Below are 19942 nucleotides of genomic sequence, written 5' to 3' on the forward strand. Positions count from 1 at the left end.
CATGTATTTTTTTTATTATTAAATAAGAGGGTAATTTGTATAAACTGCTTGTATATTTTTGCACATGTGCATTAGGAAAGTTCATGCATTACAGAACAGGAAATGATTTATCAATTTTTTTTTTACAAAATGCATATCATTCTGATTTTTTGCTCAATACATTTGAATAGATGTATGTACACATCTCTGCTAGCCAAGGTGTTTTCAAAACACTAGGCTAGCTTGGTTGTTAATAAGAGTAGCAGAGTGGACTAATAACTCATTGCAATAGTCACGATGGTATATGCAAGACATAAACAGTGTGCTGGCAGTTTAAGCACTTTATATACTTATAACTCACTTGTTATTGATACACACAAGGTATGCCTGACATACATTAATCTATCAATGAACATCTGCCAGGAGGACTGTACATGTAATTTTTATGATATTTACATGTAAATGTATGTAAATTTATGAACTGGTTGGTATACATGTATATTCATTTGATTGCACATGTAATGTTTAAGCAAGAAGCTTGCGCAATTAAAACTATTTTGTTGACAAATCAATATTAATACGGAGTTTTGTTTTTCTTATTCTGGGAGCAAAAGGAGAGATGCATTTTAGAAAAAAAACGTATTTTTTTAAAAATGTGTCACTTGGGCGCTGTTGATTTCATCTTTACAGGGGATAAAGTCTAATAGAAAAATTATTTTAAATCCAATCTAGTGTCACATATGTCCAAACCGCTTGAGTGGTCATCATATGCGTTGAAATATTAATTCGTCCAAATTGTTAGAAACGGCCATACACAAAGACGCAATATTGATTTCTGTTTTCCGTAAAATATGAAAGAAGACGCATTATCCATTTAGGGAACTGCAAATTCTTAAAGATCATTAACTATTCTTTGACACGTCCGAGTGCGAAGAATAATAAAATGTCCCCTATTTATTGATATTAAATTCGATATTTACTATATATCTACAACAATGGCATTCAGTCCTTTTACGAGGAAATCTTTATTAGACAACGAAAACACACTGGTATGCTTGACAAGGCACAGCTTGACTGTGTATTGTTGACATCTTTACTTCTTGGAGGATTTTCTAGCTAGGAAGAACGCCCAACCCACATTTAAACCTCTTTTGCATGTAGTTGTCTTAATTTTCTATAAAAAAAAAAATGGCATAAATGCTTAGCACTTAAAACTATTTCTTTGAAAACCTATAGTTCGTTAAAACCATTCTTCATTAGTGCGAGAGGTGTCATCTCTATAGTTGCCCTCATGCGCAATATATAACGATGTGCTGGGTTGTTTCCGATGAATTGTTCCCATTGGATCGTTTTTCCGATTTATTCCCGTGTATTAATTGATTTAGCTCGATAAAAATGATTTTCTGGTGGTCTTTCTAATTGCGGGTTGTCTCCTGCTGGATGTGTCACAATAGCTTCACGAGTTTATAAGATTTGAAGATGCTGCGAGCAAGATTGCTCCCAATGTGCATGGTTTTCTTTTATTTGGACTCTTCTTTAAAGGTTCATTCCTTTACTGGTAAGTAAAAATTTTTATTTTATGTTATTGAACTTTTAAAAAGTGAAGATGTTGACAAGTATTTTGGTAAATTACTACAGGTGAAACATTATAACATTCATTTAGGGTTTTGATAATGAATGAAACAATTAAGTGAATGAAAACTTTACTCAAATAATTGGTATTTATAAAAAAAAAAATGTATGTTAATTGGTAGAGAATGAATCTTCTTGACTATATGTATTTACAAATTTGAATGTCTTTAAAATGCTTAGTATCGTAACATTGCAACATTCCATTTTATTTTGCATTTACAAGTGCAAGATGTTTCTTTTTCTCCAACAACGCATTTCTCGATCTTAAATCGATCTCAATTAAGAACTCCTTTGCCGATATCGCTATGAGCAGTTTTATCATTTTGATATTAATAATACATCTATTCTCGACTGTCATCAATTAAAACAAGTTACAAACTAAATTTGACTTTCAGAACATAAACTTTATTTTACGGAGATACTCAATAACTCCAGAAAATAAACAGACGAAAACACTTAAGCAAAATTGTGGTTAAGCAATTCGTAAAGTTAATATGTATTTATATATAATAAATTCATAATATAAATTAGAGATCTGAAAGTTGGAAATTGAAGACAATATTTAAAAGAAACTGTTAATAAGTCTTGTAGATGTATTTTTAAAGTTTAACTTGATTTGCATTTTAAACTAATAGGTTATTTTAAAAACTAAATCATCAAAGTAACATTATCTTAAAGTGACTTTAATAAAAATGTACGTAAAGGAAAACAAAGAATTATTACTCATTGACCCCCCTTCTCTCTCTCTCTCTCTCTCTCTCTCTCTCTCTCTCTCTCTCTCAAATATTGACTACGGAATCAAAGGGTACTACGGAATCAAAGGGTTTTTACAGTAGTAGGGCAGAATTAAAAATTCCTTGCAAAAATATTGGCGTAAGTTTATATAACCGCTATAATTAAAAAGATATGACCATAAACAATTAATTCGTTGTTGAAAACTGAAGCAACCTCATCATTAAAATTCATTGGCTCTACAATATCCTGTTGCCTTTATTGAACAATGATTAGGCTTCAAGGTGATAAAATATCACAATGTCCGCAGGATGCATCGTAATGATATCTTGGATTCTATTGCTTCGCGTAAAAGTATCAAAGGCGTACGGACATTAAATTCGCATTACTTGGTATCTGATGATTCTCGATAATTATTCGTCTTCTTCCTGCTCGCAAGATATGATCTCTTAAGACCTTCTTTCTGCATTGATATTGATAAATATATATTCCGCACAATTTGAAAATCCAGAAATCATGCGAGTTTTCTTTGATCTGCTCGTACAATTTGCATGCAATATTAAAGGGACCAAGACGGGATAGGGGATTTCCAGACTTAATTTTCCTACCTATATGGCGAATGGATTTGTGTAAATTTATCGTCACAAGATTTACAAAATAAAGAAGTTTCATAAATAGTCAATGTAAAGCAACATTATCTGGAAAGTACATATTAACTTGAAAAAAAAAAACCCAACCGCGGCGCTGATTTGAAATCCAAGTCAGCGAAACAAGAATATTAAACAAACGCCCTTTCTATCTTTGTCGTCTGGCTAAACATTATGATTGATGGCAATATTTTATTATCATCATTCAGTGCAAAGACGGGTCGCCCGCCAGGCTTTAGATTACGTGGCTAAAATTGAGAACCTTGGAAACTGCAGTCTAGGAACGGGGGAGTCCCTGGACCTGATTTACGACCACACCGTTTGGAATTCCTACGCGCTAGCTGCCGTGCGACTAGCCAATTTCATCAGTAAAATCATCACCACGAACAACAACAGCCTTGCTTCTCTCTCCGACGAAGTCCTTTTTGCTCTGGTTCGGAACAACGTTCACTTGAAGTCCTTCATATTCGGTTCCGGAATCCCATTCGAACCCCATCCGTCCTTGCGCTATCCGCTCTTTTGTCCTTACGCATACAGGAACGAGAATAAGACGAAAGTACTCACCAAAGATCTGGCCGTGGAGTACAACTACACGGACCCTAGTACCGAGTACTATCAGGTACTAAGGTATAAGGACTTCAGCAACATCTCCATCGTTACGGATAAAGTATATTTCAGGTGAGTCACAACAAAGACGTAATTTTCTAACGACCAAACCGGTAACGTGGGAATCGCGTGTCTCGGTGTACTTTATCAATCAGATCTTGCTTTATTCGTTTCTAATAATCTGGATGTGTGAAATAATGAAATGATTAGAGAAGCATTAGCAGTAAAAGGGATGATGACCAATTTTTTTCCTGATATAAATACGAGCTTGAATAAATAGCCGAGAATATGAGAAAGTTTGTAGTCTGTACACGAGAGCATACTTGATACTATAGTATACAAAGCATAATTCACCGTTATAGTATTGGACCTTAATTTCCGCCCCGAGTGTATGAGTTGTAGTCTTCGAACATCTACTCTTCCAGCAATGGTTAGCACTGTTGGGCTTTTACAATGGTTTTGTATCCGGCCAATAGTGTCTGCATAGATTCAATAGTCCCTGGATAGAGCAGTTGTAAAAGCTCAAACAGCGCGCTCAGAGAAAAGTACATGTATCGTAACACAACACGGGGTAGCGCTAATACAACTTCGCATAACTCGCTGTCTCGCTGTCACGCCACACAACATCATGCTATAACACAACTCGCAGTCGCGCCGTCACGATCGATTTCGATGTGTAAGCATGCTGTACTACGGCGCGCTTTGTAATGTAGAAAAGTAATCAAAATCAAGTAAACAACATGCTGTCTATGGGAATTTGCGATTATTCAAATATTACTACCTCTGTCCATATAACACGTAGATTAGAAAAAAAGTGGTGTGGTACTAGTATGCTATTTTTTGAAGATTTTTTCTACTTCAAGCCTTAGGTAAGTCGATCTATACGAAAAGTCGGATGCTTTGCTTTAGCAAAAATATCGTCCAATGGACCGCAAAATACGGTATATAGTTGGTAATGCTTAGACTCAATAATAGATAAAACGGTTAAATTTTGACAGGTCTGGAGACGCACTCCTGCCTGCGGTAGACATCGCTCAGCCTGTGGCGGACATTGACGATGGTCACTGGACCAAGCCATACTTTGACTGCGGAGGGGGGAACATCTGGATGGTGACATACTCCTCTCCTATATTCGGACTGGAGCAGGACCAGAAGACAGTCATTTTCAGGTATTTGATCTAAAAAAAAAGGATTCTTAAGTTTAAGTTTAAAAGTTTATACGATGCATTATAAAATCTAAAATAGATTTGAATTAAACTTTTTATTCTAAAACTCTTTTACTTCATTTTTGGCTCACCAAGACGAAGTCGGGGGGAGCTTATGCTATACCCCTGGTGTCTGCGTCCGAACCTGGTTAAAGTTTTTGTTGCAGGTCCCGTGTCTTAGTTAGTGCTTATCCTATCTACACCAAACTTGGTGCATCTGAACCTACTTATGGACTTTGAAGGCTAGGATGCTGAATGTGGGCCATAAATTTCAGATGCTGAAAGGGGTCAAGGTCTTTGGAGTAGGCGTCCTTTGATGACTATATTTAAGTTATTACAGGTCCTAACTTCACAAAACTTGATTGGATTGTGCGTCTTATGATAATGATGCACTTGACTGGCGTGGATGCTAAATCTGAACCATAGGTTTCGAATGCTGGAGGAAGTTTTGTTTTTTGGAGCTGGTCAATGTTTATATAGATAATAGTACTAATTAAAGGGGTGTGATTGATTTAACTACATAACTGAATCACAGGGGTAGTTTCAGATACAGAGATTGTTCTTGATTATCTAGATGATTCTAAAAAAAACTTAAACTTTGTTTTGCTCGTGGAGCTGGTAATTAAAGGAAGTATATGTTGCTCATACCTAGTCGACTAAAACAGTTAATATAACTTTGGATGTGTAAATAGAGGTAGCTTCATATACAAGGCTTGATCTTGATTATCTTGACACTGGAGATTATGTAAGTTTTTTGAGTTGTTAAATGCAGGTTTGAATGTTGAAAAAAAAATGCTTTCCTGACTAACTTTCATGGTTCATGTAATTTTAAATTTGAAACATTAGACAAGCCCCGACATCAAGGATGCTTAGAAAACCTTGTCCTTCCTCACTCAAACTTGCTTGATAGATGTGTTGGTTGTTATATGTTATATTATGATTACTATGATATTGTATGGTATGATATAAAACAGTACTGTTTAATATGTAATAGATAACTAGACAAACATTTTGTAAAGTATTTCATGAGACAGTATTGCATTATGTAGTACTGTATTATACAATAAATTATGAAATTTGCATATAATATATTTATTTTACAATTTTGTATTTAATAATTTCATATGGTATTGTGTCCAACCAAACTTCAGAGTCCAATTTTTTGTTGAACATCATTATCTATGAAAAAAATGGTCTTGTGAGGGTATTGCCTCGTCTCTGTGAGCTTTGTAATCTTTGTTTACATGTACCTATGTTCACATTATGTTAATGAAAACGGGTTGCTCGAAATCAATTTGTTTGAGCTAATGGTTTTTTTTCTTTAGCTACAAAAGCCGCAACTTTCATACAAGTAAACACCGGGGGGGGGGGGGGGAAATATGGAACGCCTCAACTGCCTCATGTAGGTAATCTTCATAATATGATGATACTTCAACATTACATGATGGTACTTCAACATTGCATACTGATATTTCAACATTACATGATGGTACTTTAACATTACGTGCTGATACTTCAACATTACATGATGGTACCTTAACATTACATGCTGATACTTCAACATAACGTGATGGTACTTTAACATTACGTGCTGATACTTTAACATTACATGCTGATAATCTTAACATTACATGCTGATACTTTAACATTACGTGATGGTACTTTAACATTACGTGCTGATACTTTAACATTACATGCTGATACTTCATTATATGATGGTACTTCACTATGCGGTGGTTCTAAAAATAGGGAAGTTTTAACATTGGGCTGTTTCTCTGTTTCAGAGATTGATCATATAGGACTAAGATCCACTGAGTCTAGTTTGGATCATGTCAAAAAGCTGAAACTACAAATAATAAAAAACAGGATTCTGCTTGAAAAATATATGTTATTGAAAAACTGTAGATACTCAGATTATGAAAACCACTCGCAAACAATTTGTGGGAAATTATAACAAGTTTTATCAGATATGTGATTGCTTAAACTATTCTCTCTTTTTTTAATTATATTGACTTGTGAACAAATATTTTGATACATGTACCCCATTTTCTATTGTGTTTTTTTAATCTTCTATATCTCCCTTTTTCTCTTTTCATTTACTGCAATTTTATTTATCTATATTTTTTTTTGCAAGAAAACACGTTTTCACACTACACGGATAATCTATTTCCTTTAAATTAATAAGATATTACAATATGTAGAATCTTGAAATGTATGAAATATGTCTGAAATATGGTGTAGGTGGACTTATGTGTAAACAAAAAAAAAAAGGAAAAAAAAAAGGCTGGAACTGAAGAAGTACACAATACACTACAGCTCATGAGAGAGGATCTCTACTGAATAAAAATATTGTCGAAACATACGATTTGTTTTGGTGCAATGTATTAAGGCAAACGACAACCACACATGCAACTTATAAGATCATGCAAAGGATAAAGCATTGCATTGCTGTTGAATCTGATTTTAGCAGTAACTGTACTGTTGAACAAATCAGTGCTTTTATTGCCCACTCCTTCACGTGGATCTCCAGGAAGAACCCATTAATCCCCATAAGTCCAATCTACATGTAACATGAATGACAGAAGTATTTGTTTAGGTGCTTTTTAAAAAAAAATTAGCTGTTCGCTCTGACTAAGCGCCAAAAGATTGGGTTCTGAATGCACATTTTTAGACCAAAATTCCTGAAGGACTTTTGGCACCCCCTGATTTTTATGCGCTGAGCCCCAATGAACTCAATGCAACCATTCTTTAAAATTTAAAATGACCCATTTAAAAGACAACACTTAATCAAATAGTAGCATTTGTTGAGTATCTCGATCTAAACAAGTTTTAGTGGACCTTAGTCCAATCTGATCAATCTCTGAAACAGAGAAACAGCCCAGTGTTAAAATCTTTACAGGCATCTACGTGTTCTGAGTTTTAGCGTATTTCGTTCCCTAGGAGACGCTTTCCTAACCCTATTTTTAGAACTACCGCATAGTGAAGTACCATCAAATAATGAAGTATCAGCATGTAATGTTAAAGTATCAGCATGTAATGTTGAAGTATCAGCATGTTATGTTAAAGTACCATCATGTAATGTTAAAGTATCAGCATGTAATGTTGAAGTATCAGCATGTAATGTTAAAGTACCATCATGTAATGTTAAAGTATCAGCATGTAATGTTGAAGTATCAGCATGTAATATTAAAGTACCATCATGTAATGTTAATTAGTATCAGCATGTAATGTTGAAATATCAGCATGTAATGTTAAAGTACCATCAAGTAATGTTAAAGTATCAGCATGTAATGTTGAAGTATCAGCACGCAATGTTAAAGTACCATCATGTAATGTTAAAGTATCAGCATGTAATGTTGAAGTATCATCATATAATGAAGATTATCTACATAAGGCAGTTGAGGCGTTCCATAGAAAAACCCAACATTACATTCATGATTATAGTTTAAAATAAGATATTAAATCTCTTTGTCGGCGCATTATGTTTCCCGTATATAAAATAATGTACAATGTATAATGAAAAATGTTAATGTCTCTGCATTATCTATATTAAGGGGTGTGGCAACAATTGACATCGAGCTGACCAGCATTGATATCAACCAGTGCGATCTGAGCAAAATACCAAAAGAGAGAGCTACATTCGATGTCTTCAGGGGCACCCATCTCTGCCAGCCGTCCACGGAGGTAAGTCCATTTGTTCCAATGGCTTGTAACTGACAATAACTTCCGTTTTATATCCGTACTGTCTTAACAAAACGTTCAAAGCCTCATCTCTGGGAATTTTTTTCTCCATTTTCTCCCTTTTCCGGTTTTTCATTTGTCCTTAGTGCTAGCAAAGGTTTTTTTTTCAAACCAGTAGTTCATAACGACATCGGATCAGAAGCTCTTGACTTGGAAAAATGAATCAGTGATGTCTTATAAATGTCTTTGCGTAATTATAATTTGTGTCATCCTATTTTCTCATCCTTTACATGTATACATGTTTATTTATTTTTTTAGTGTGAATTTACGCCTGGTGCCGGTTTTCGTCGTGGAGCCTACATTTGTAAATGCGCAAAAGGATACTTCTTTCCGAACAGCAACGCAGAGGAGAAATTTTACAAAGGTTATGATATCGAGGCAGATGTAGACTCCGCTCTCAACAACATGACGTCACTCTACAAGTACAGTTGCACCCGATGTGCCCCGGGCTGTGATGTTTGCACTGATATGTCGCCGTGTCTGTTCACCAGAAATGTTGTTATCAAAGTGCTTATTCTGATCTTAACATTCATCGTCATCGTCTTCATCATTATAGCATCGGGTATCATTTTCCGCTTGAAAGAAAGCAAGGTAATAGAAATCGATTATGTTTAATGGCGGGATATGAACTTTGTTGGTCACGTGGTCAAAACCTGTGAAGCCTGAAAGGCTTCTAAGAAGATTTGATCACGTGACCAACCAACTTCATATCCCTGTGAACTTTTGAAATTGATATTTATTACTTATAAGGCAATTTCTTCAGAATTGTACATTACCGATATTTTATGTTTAATCCAAGCAACAAGCGTTTTCGCTATTCTCTAGGTTCATATAATTACAATGTGTCCTCAAAATGTTCGTAAAATTGTTCATCCGGTGTCTCGATTCCTCTATCGATAATGCTTAACTCTCGTCTGTTTATCCTACCAAAGTATTTGTTATTGAGCAGAGGTACAATTAACTTTCCTGTGTTCCAAACATTGCCATGGTTTTGTTTAATAATGTACACTTATATGTTCTAAAATGCTCTAACCTTAGTTTAAAAAAAAAAACTAGGTTATATTGAGAATTTTCTTCGGGTTGATCATAAAATCAACACGCAGTCCGATTTTTTGTTCGAATGCTTCAATACATTGGGATTAAATGTAATATATTCAAGTTCCTTATTTTCCAGGCGATAAAGAGTGGAAGTCCTATATTTCTCCTATTGATGTCCTTTGGAGGGATATTAATGTGCTTGCAGGTAATTGCCTAACAGCTATTTAACAATTATGCATTGATTTATTTTTCATCTTTATATACGCCAAGTAATTATGAGTTCTTTAGGGAAATAAAGATCTTCATCTTGGTCAATTATTAATCAAAGGAATGGTACAATTAGATTACGATAACGACACATTTATATATACACAGAAAATACTGTTCTACTTAAAAGATGCCCTCTCTGAAAATAATCTGACTTCTACAGACATGCTTTTTATTTTCACTCGTGCTCCATTCTGTAAATTCGTTAAAAATTACATGTTAACATGTGCGCACCAGTATAATGTTAAAATATCTAGATCTTGATAAAAAAAAATTGAATTCTATAACTTAATGTGATAGAAAGAAAGGTTACAAGGACATTATGATAATGCAGCTTTTCTGCAAAAAGCCCTCGCTTCTTTTATGCTAGAATGGTGATAAGCAATGATCTACATTTCAAGGGTAAGAAATTTTGATAAGCGACGCAGAAGAAAATGTTACCACATCATAACAAACGTATTGGACGTTAAATGACATGATTGACGCTGTATTGTATGGACAAATATCTAACTAAATTACGTGTATATATCGAGATTCGGTGGTCACGGATAGTCAGCAATTTTTTTTTCTTACAGACTTTGGTAGGCAAAGACGCAAGGACTTCTTGAATTGTTGCTATGCGGCCCTGTTGTCATGACAACAAGCTGCAGATAGAAAAATATTTAAAAGCAAGTTTAAGGACTCATTATGGACGTTGGTAACAATTTGGGTTTCCCTGGATAAAATTCATAATAAAAAAAAATGTCGAATTTCAAATTTTAAAAATATCGTATAGTAATTACCAATATTTTGTTTAAAATCATTACCAAGCATAATGTTAAATATTTTACTTAATTGTAATAACGATTTCTTCTTTCAATTGAAAAGCAAATAGCTTAATATATCATCGGGGGTTTTTGGTCCATGCACTTTACTGGCCGCACATGAAAGAAATTGTGTAAGAAAAATGAAAACCGTCGCTATAGTGAAAATTAGGGACATTTAAATATGTTGAAGTAATTTTGAATGGAACAAATAAATACATGTAAAGTGATAATTAAAATTTATTAATAAAGAAGGCCAATTATGTTTTAACGTTCCAATTAATATAATGAATCTTAGTTTTTGCCAACAAAATATGCCGTTACATGTAAAAACACTTTTTAGTTGCATACAAAGCATAATTGATTAGATTTTAAAAATAATTGATTTTAACAAACCACACCAATTAATAAAACATTAACGAAATGTTCATCAAATACATTTAGTAGCAATTTCTAATAAATATCTTTAATTTTCCATAAAACAATGGGTGCTCGAGTCTTATTTATAAATAGCGTGTCATAAAAACAATATCAGGGGTGTATGATACCCACTCAGGCTGATATATATGAGAGAGAGAGAGAGAGAGAGAGAGAGAGAGAGAGAGAGAGAGAGAGAGAGAGAGAGAAATTTTGTCAGCGGTTTCCATAGTGTCACCACCAATTTTTTTTAAATGAAAATGAAAATAAACAATTTAGCAAAGATTAATTTGCATATTGTAAGAGTATAACCTTCTTGTGCGTCATCAAAGTAAATAGGATTTGATATATTTCCTCTTACGCTCTGTTACCATGGCAACGGACGTCACAAGCAACCAATTTATAGTGTCCAGCTTGTTTTTAGAGAGAAAATTGGCGACGCTACATATATGTATCTATATTTAAAATTTTGTTTCGTATATTCATAACTGATGATAATATGTGCGTATGTTTTTTCTTCCAGAAATGATGATCTACTTGCGTTGAATCTTTCTTTAAAATATATATTAGTAACATAGTACTGTCATGATGCCCTGGGGCATAAAAGTTGCTTCGACGATCTAGTTTACATTTGCTCTCAGTCCCACTTTTACAAAAGATGGAAAGTTTAATAGTACAAGACATGCAAGACTGAAAACAAAAGTTAACTCATCTAACTTTTATGGCCCTGGGAACGGGGCAAAGTAAATTTCCTTAAGTTTATCTAATCTTATTGTCAACCATCGTGTGAAGTTTACACTTACTTACACCCGGTCAGATCTTTTTTCTTGTTCACAACTGCCTCCATAACAACTTTTTAGTTTACACAATATCAGAATATTGATACTAGTATATTTGCAATGAAAAAAAACCCAACTTAATATTACATAAATATTGCAGTTATTTGTGATGTTTCCCGATGCTAATGAAGTGCTGTGCATGTTACTGCCGTGGCCTTACCATTTAGGTTTCGTATTGATGTATGGGGCACTCCTGTTGAAAACCTGGAGGTTTGTTTTGGCGATCAGTTTCATGTACTGTGATTTCCGGTTTCATCAGACCTGTTCAATTATTTTGTTATTATTTGAATAATTACATGCCTTATCTTGTCATTCACTTTTTCATGTATATTTTTTAATAGAATATCAATAATATTTCGAAAAGGACAGTTTAAAAAAGTACACCTACCTGACAGAACTTTATTACGTCATATGGCAATGATCATGGCCGTTGCTTTCGGGTATCTAGTAGCTTGGACAGCTGCCAACAACGATTTTTCCCAAATGAAAAAGACATCATCTGGGTTGAAATTCGTAATGTGCACAGAAAACTGGTGGTCTTACTCCGCGTACGGAAGTAAGTAAATGATTTAAAAATGCAATAATTATTTACACAAAATAAACTAACTAAAATTAGTAGTAATTCAACAGAGTCAGCTAGATTACTATTTCGTGTTGACGACTTTCTCGTATTTTTATCATTGAGTAACTTCACTTAGAATATCTTCCTTCTTTTTAAAAAGTAAAGCATTTTAATATTTAAATGTCTTATTTAGTTTGCTTTTCAAATTTCAGTGGAAATAGTAATGTTGCTGTTCGGGGTATATCTTTGTTTTACGGTGCGCAAAGCCCCAGCCACGTTCAACGAAAGTAAACACATCACGTGGTCAATTTACAACGCCATCCTCCTCAGTACTTTCATTTTGATTGTCAAGTTAGTGCCTTTTATTATGGTATTACTCACTTAATCCTCTTCATGCATTGCTGCACATGAAGCGGCAACAAGTTTAATCCATTCGTTTTTCTGGTGATGTTATTTCAGTCATATCATGCTTCCTTTTATCATGATAAAGATTCATTTTTCTTTACAGAACGAAACAATTTTACAACATTTAGTTGTTGTTTTTGGGGTTTTTTTTTGTTTTTTGTTTTTGTTTTTTTTTTTTTTTGGGGGGGGGGGGGGGTTCATAAACACATGGACTGTTCATTTGCTTTAACTTAAACATCACCACATGAGTTATGTTTAAAATTCACAACAGTATGATGTTGCATAATTAAGAATAAATATTTTTAAATAATACTGTAATTTAATTAAAATATCACGAATTAAAGACGATTTAATGATGAGCCTACATGTAACTCCTTTTCTCTCTCAATAATTGTTCAAGTTAAGGTAAAAACTGTCAAACTTCATATCCTCATAAATCTGAATCCACGGGAGATGTTTCTTACTAGTCTTGTTTTTAACGAGTGCTATTCTCTAAATGTGTTTGTATTTAGATTAAACGAGTCAATAGGCAATGTTAAGTCAACTTTGTGCAACTTCAATGCGCAGATTACCAGTGATAATATTGGCCATTGTTCATATCTGTTCATATCATCCTCTGCATTTAAAAAAACCATAACAGTTATGATCATTAAAGACGACACATCCTAAATTATGATAAATCCAACGCCGATTGGAGCTTTTCCATTCAAAACGAGTAGTGTTTGCTTTTTGCTTCGGTCAAGCGCTCTTTTAGCTCTGGCAATAATGGGCAAGTAGTGACACCATTGAAATCTTTGCTTGTATTGTTGTCGTCATGTAGGAAGGCTATCTTTACTGGACTTATGAGGTTTTAACAGATTGGCATACATCGATTTCGGACCTGTAGTTTTGAAAGACATCAAGCGATACGGCAACTTCTTGTGTTTCCACCGAGGACTATTGGCAAAGAATTTCTCGAATAAGCCTTTTAAATACGTTTGATGTGTATCTAGGTCTTCTTAATCATCAATGGCCAGTCATAGCATCTGTTTATCGGTATTTGTTAATGAGTCGACTAATTCCTGAAGTATGATATGATCTACTTGATGCTTAATGTGCCGGTCAGTTTCCAGTCCATTCATTCTATGTACATGTATTTGCATTCTGATAACGTTTGCTACTTTATAAAAATCCAATCTTGATTTATATACTTCTACTCCAATTTTCTAGTGCATAATTTTGCGAGTACAAAGCACACAGATAATAGGTTGCTAAATGATTGTTTACAGTTGGACATTTACACAATATAGTATTTACAGAAAAACAACCTAAAACCTTCATTAAACATAGTCGTATTCATCTACATAAAACTCCTTCTCCCGGATAAATTTTGTTCAGTTCAATTGTTTTTAACCATTTAACTATAGTTTATAAAGGAGTTTATAAAGGTTAACTTTATGGCCAAAAAAACAATTCTAATTAGATGTCTACATATTCATTTGAAATAATTAGTATGTTATTCCACCATGCATAACTACATATATATCGTGCTAAACTATGCTATGCTATCATTTTTAAAACTATTTCAGCTACTTTACCGCAGAAACAGTCGGCCCCGATCTGATTTATTCCATGACCTTCTTGAATTGTCAAGTTGTTGTCACAATGACATTAGTGCTGATATTTGTTCCCAAGGTAATGAAAAATTCATTCAAAATAAAAATCAAATAAAAAGAGAAAAAAATTCAGAGATTTTTTTTTTATCTTTTTTAATTGTGCGCATATATACATCAAATTATGTATCTGAACTTTTCTTTTTAGCATTCTAGAATATTGGAAAAATCTCAATCCTACAAAAAAAAATTTGGTTAAATATTGCATCATCGCTAAAATACACCATGCCTCAGATGTACATGCACATTAATCAGTACTAAGTCATTATCCTTGTGTTTTCCATTTACGGTTCCAGTTTTACGCTGTCTATATGAAGATCGAGATAAGGCGACGGGACAGTTTGCCGACCGTCACAGGTAAAATGAAAAGTCGGTCCAGCAGCAGTCAGCATCGGTCCATTGCGGTCCAGACAACGCTAAATGGAGAAGATTTGGCAAGTCCTTCAAAAATTACTTTTCAAAAAGTGTGTTGAAAGGTGTAAAATCTTACATTATCAATCATCAATTATATCGGTGTCTAATAATTATATAAAAAGGAAAAAAAACAATATTGTATTATGTTCTTGTTTTCTTGAAGAATATGCATAAATTTAATGGTAGACAAATGGTGTAGAATTGTGACAACCGCCAAGATTTCATAAAAAAAATTTTTTTGATTGTTTTAAATGCTTGCGTTTTAAAACAATCTGTGTAAAGTGCGATTTATTTTCACCGTTACTCTAACATAATAGATAGTTGAAAAGGCAGATAGGCTTTAGACATTCCAGTACACTTTCATTTTTGAATCACTTTATTATAAGCTGTTATCAATCATACGTTGTCTCAAAGTTAAATGTATTATTTGACAACATAATGACGTATTTAAAATAAAATAGGGGTGTTTTTAATAAGGAAGAGTCAATATCATTACAATTTTTTTAAAGATTCTCCGATAAACATCAAGACGAGCTGTGTTAGTCAAACCAAATTGTCTTCATCCACATAAAATGAGTTGATGTTTATGATTCCCCAAAAATGAAAAAGTTAACCAAAAAAACAGCATAACTGTGTTTTATGACCGTGACAATTTATCTTTTTCCCTTTTACAGATAAAGTTATGATTAATATTATCAATATACACAAATAAAGTATAAACTCTTTTGTAGGAAGGAAAGAACGTTCGGATAAGAGAACTCAAGATATCACATTCTCTAGATTTATCAACGAATGGAACATTGAGCCCTTTATTCAAAAATGGAAATAAAAATTAAATTACTTCTTAATGTTGTTATTTTTATGAACAAGAATCTTAATATTTATATGATTCATCATTCAAAGCTGACATTGAAGTGGCAGTAGAGACATGAATTTGTTAACACAGTATCTTTAAAAACACGTATTTTATGACAAAATATTTTTTTCAATCTGTAAGAGCGAAAGAAGTACGTAATTTCTAAAAACTGTACATGTAGTACTGTAAAAATGAATACCCTGTTTCATTCTCAATATAATTCAAAATAAAATTAAGAAAAATAACAATACTTTTTTCGGGTAAAAATTAAATGTCAAGACCAACTGCCTTTAAGAACATTCAGAACTGTTTTAATGACCAGTTACAGCAACAACTTTGTTATTGTTATAATTGAATTGTAACAACAGTATTCCGTATTTATTAAGACAAATTCTACCCAAATAGAAGACGTAATGAATTACATTGCCAACATTTAAGTTCACAAAATGTCGTTTGTTATCTCAATTGCAACAAATTTTCCTTTTACTCAGTAAATAGACATAACAAAATAGTATTGTCTCTCTTTCCCTTTATATTTTCTTTCCTATTTTGCTTATAATGATTTGATTTTATTGTTGCTCTCTCGTGTGCTTTTTGAACTTATTGACCAATCATGACTTTATCATTTACTAGTAGTTTCCCCGTGTCTATTATGTGGATGTAAGTCTGGGACGATCGTTAGATACTAGTATGGTTTATCGTCATTATTTAGACGGGCTTGGATTGAACAATATTGCGTATTATTTACAAATCATATGTTTATTACTATCCTTTCCTTCTTAAACAAAGCATAATAGCCACTTGGAAAAATCCTGTCATGGGGTTTTAGAGCAAGATGTACATGTACATTTTAAAGGATATTAAGAGGACTTGCGTGAGACTATTAAACACAATTTATTTACACATGGTATTTTCAAGTACATGTAAACAAATTTAATCACATGTATAAAATACTTTTAGTGCACGTTAATTACATTTTTCAAATACCAGTTACATTGAGATTTAATAATTCATCGTGTAATATAATGATATTTAAACAGACTGTATTTGCGGAAATTGAACGATAGATTGATAGCTATTTCACGTATCGCGGAAATACTAGTAGATAAGGAATATAAGTTTTATACAAATGAAATAGCAAATCGATTTTCAAAAACTGTAGATGTTTTAATGACATGTGATAAATAAATCTGTTCTGTATATCATTCGATACAAAATTCATCTTAAAATATTGATTTAGAAGATAAGGTGTTCGACCAATGGACTTTTTTTCGTAAACTCATGGAAGAACCGATCCTTAGGAATCTAGGAAATGAACTTTAATTCGATCTTTTTTTTCGTAGATTAATGGAAGAACCGATCCTTATGAATCTAGGAAACACTAACATCCCGTTCTATAACGTCTTTGGTCAAGTCGCGAACATGGGCGAGATGTGGAAACAATCTATGTCTTCAGTAAGAGTAGATTTCTCAGCCACTGATAAATTAAAAACCGGCTCACACCTTCATCTGAATTTGTTCTTTTTTCCCATAAACAAAAAAAATATTTAATAGTGAACGAGCTTTAAAATTTCGTAAGGTGCATGAAAGGAACAGAGAAAATGGTTTTTAAAATATATCTGACACCAACTTTGAACGGATTTAATTAAAATGGATTCTTTTATTAATCACTGAGTAAGAAAACAATATCTATTTGTAGATTTGAACACATATTCTTTAACTGATAATACAGGGTATCTTGTAATTGATTGGATACGCTTTGGAAAAAAGCCAGTTTTTGTGAATGGAAAACCATATCTTTGTTTACTTTTGTGGTTCTTGGCAGAATGGGAATGGTTCAGAAATTGTTTCGACTGTGTAATAATTTTGGCACTGTTTAAATATAAAAATGTAATTATACATCAAAAAATGCTACAATGGTATAACAGATTACTATATCTCACCCACTTTCATGTACGAGTTATTTTCCTGCTAATTGCAGCTCTTTCGGTCTAATGACAGACACAAAATAACGTCAAATATTAGACCTATAAATGCGCCTGACTGCATGCCCCTGTTTTAAGCTGGTTTTTCAAAGAGAAAATCTGATTATTGAATTGTTGATTATGTCGAAAGGGTACTTCTATTGTACGGATAACTCCTCATAGAGTTTTCAAAATAGAAAGGTGTTGTTTTGCAGATCGATTGTACATATTTCATAGATTTGCATATTACTTGGATTTTGACTTTTTATAATTAGTGAAAAAATACCAGCTGTAGAGTTATTTTTTGGCAAAATATTGCATTTAGAATACCCCATCTGGATAGGTAGTGTCTATCTATTCAGTGTTGAAAAATGGGATATGGATACATTTAACACAAAATAAACGGTTAGCTGACAGCTTTTCTCTTGTCACAATGATTGAATAACAAAATGGGAAAAACTTTTCTGTTGAATTTGGAGCTAAAACTTAAAGCATCGATTTTATTTAAATGCACTACTTTGTAACTCTGTGTAGGCAATGATTCAAACTAAACGATCCCGTTTATACAAAATTCTTACCTTTGGTGATTGAAAACATTCGAGGTGGGTTTTTTTTTGGGGGGGGGGGGGGAGAGCTTCCCTTATGGAGACTGGATGGTGAACAAATTAGCCATTAGATTTACCAAATTTTTTTAGATAAGATTTGTTTAGCTTTGAATTATTTCGTTAGAATAAACCCATATATTTTACCTTTTGAATTTTGGTATTTTACTATATTTTATACAGAGCTTTTCTTCTGAAGGAGATCAATACAGTATAAATATAGCCATGGCCATCGAGCCCTCTAAAGAAAAAATGTCTATGAATAGAGATTTAAGACGTCACTGGGCTCCTTATAATATGTAATACAATCATTTATAAATATCCCCACCGGAACTCTTTCTTACCCTAACCATGAAGGTCAGAATACATTTTAAAACTTACTGAAAACGTTTGAAAAGTTTGGTAATTTTGTTAAGCCGCAGAAAAAAATGATTGATTAACTAATTTATAATTTAATAATTAATATCTAATATTGGATAGTTGAAAAGACATATTTGCTTTAGACATTACAGTACACTTTCCGCTTAAAGATTAGTCCCTTTCCAGTCATTTATGACTCATTTTATTATTGGCTGTTACCAATTATCTGATAACATAATGACGAATTTCAAAATAAGTAGAAATTCAAATCCAATATGATCTCAATAATTAAGATTCTATATCATTACAATTGTTTGAAGATTCTCCGATAAACATGAAGGCCAGTCGTGTCAGTCAAACAATATGGTCTTCATCCATATAAAATGAGTTGATTTTTATTATTCCCCAAAAAACCCTTGCTCTACCGATGATTTAAAAAGTTAACCGAACAAATAGCTTAACAGTGTTCTACAGCCGTGACGATTAAACTTTTTCTAATCATCTCCCCTTTTTACTGACAAGTTATCATTATTAATATCAATATACATTGAAAGTCAAAATCTCTTGTAGGAAAAGAACGTTCGGACAAGAGAACTCAAGATATCACATTCCCTAGATTTATCAACGAATGGAACATTGGGTCCTTTCTTCAAAAATGGGAATAAGAATTAAATTATTTCTTGATGTTATTTTTACGAACGGGATACAAGTATCTTGGTGATTATATAATTTATCAGCAAAACTGACATTGAATTGGCAGTAGAGACTTGAACACAGTCTCTTTAAAACACCTTATAGTTACAATGAAAATAATTTTTTTAATGTGTGTGTATAATTGTACGTGTTATATTGTTAAAATAAATATCCTGTTTCATTTTCAATATACACGTATTTAATAATAAATTGATTAATTATAAAGGATAAAGAATAACACTATTTTTTCTGGTGAAAATTTAATGTAAAAATCAACTGTCCTTTTTGAATGATCGATAACAGTGACAACTTTGTTATAAAAAAAAAATACATAATAAACTACATTGCCAAAATTTAAGATAAGCGAAATGTCTTGTATGTAAACTTAATAAGCTACTTTTTTGCAAAATTAATCGTAAATTTTCCTTTAACTCAATAGATAGACATAATAAAATTGTATTTTCTCTGTTTTATATAAACTTTCCTATTTCGCTAATTATATGTCATTGTATTGTGTCTTTCTTTCAT

The 19942-nt window shown here is 32.8% G+C and overlaps 1 protein-coding gene across 1 annotated transcript; it reads left to right on the forward strand.

Annotated features, from left to right (window-relative positions):
• The first annotated feature begins 1278 nt into the window (after positions 1-1278).
• Positions 1279-15813, forward strand: LOC109617686 (probable G-protein coupled receptor CG31760). Its single transcript, XM_066065643.1, has 12 exons — positions 1279-1537; positions 3200-3668; positions 4595-4765; positions 8356-8485; positions 8801-9133; positions 9717-9785; positions 12007-12116; positions 12248-12462; positions 12681-12819; positions 14442-14547; positions 14822-14963; positions 15675-15813. The coding sequence occupies exons 1-12, from the start codon at positions 1459-1461 to the stop codon at positions 15773-15775; spliced, it is 2064 nt and encodes a 687-aa protein (XP_065921715.1). The 5' UTR covers positions 1279-1458; the 3' UTR covers positions 15776-15813.
• The last annotated feature ends 4129 nt before the right edge of the window (positions 15814-19942 follow it).

This window comes from Magallana gigas, chromosome 7, assembly GCF_963853765.1.
Source record: "Magallana gigas chromosome 7, xbMagGiga1.1, whole genome shotgun sequence".
Lineage (NCBI taxonomy): Eukaryota > Metazoa > Mollusca > Bivalvia > Ostreida > Ostreidae > Magallana > Magallana gigas.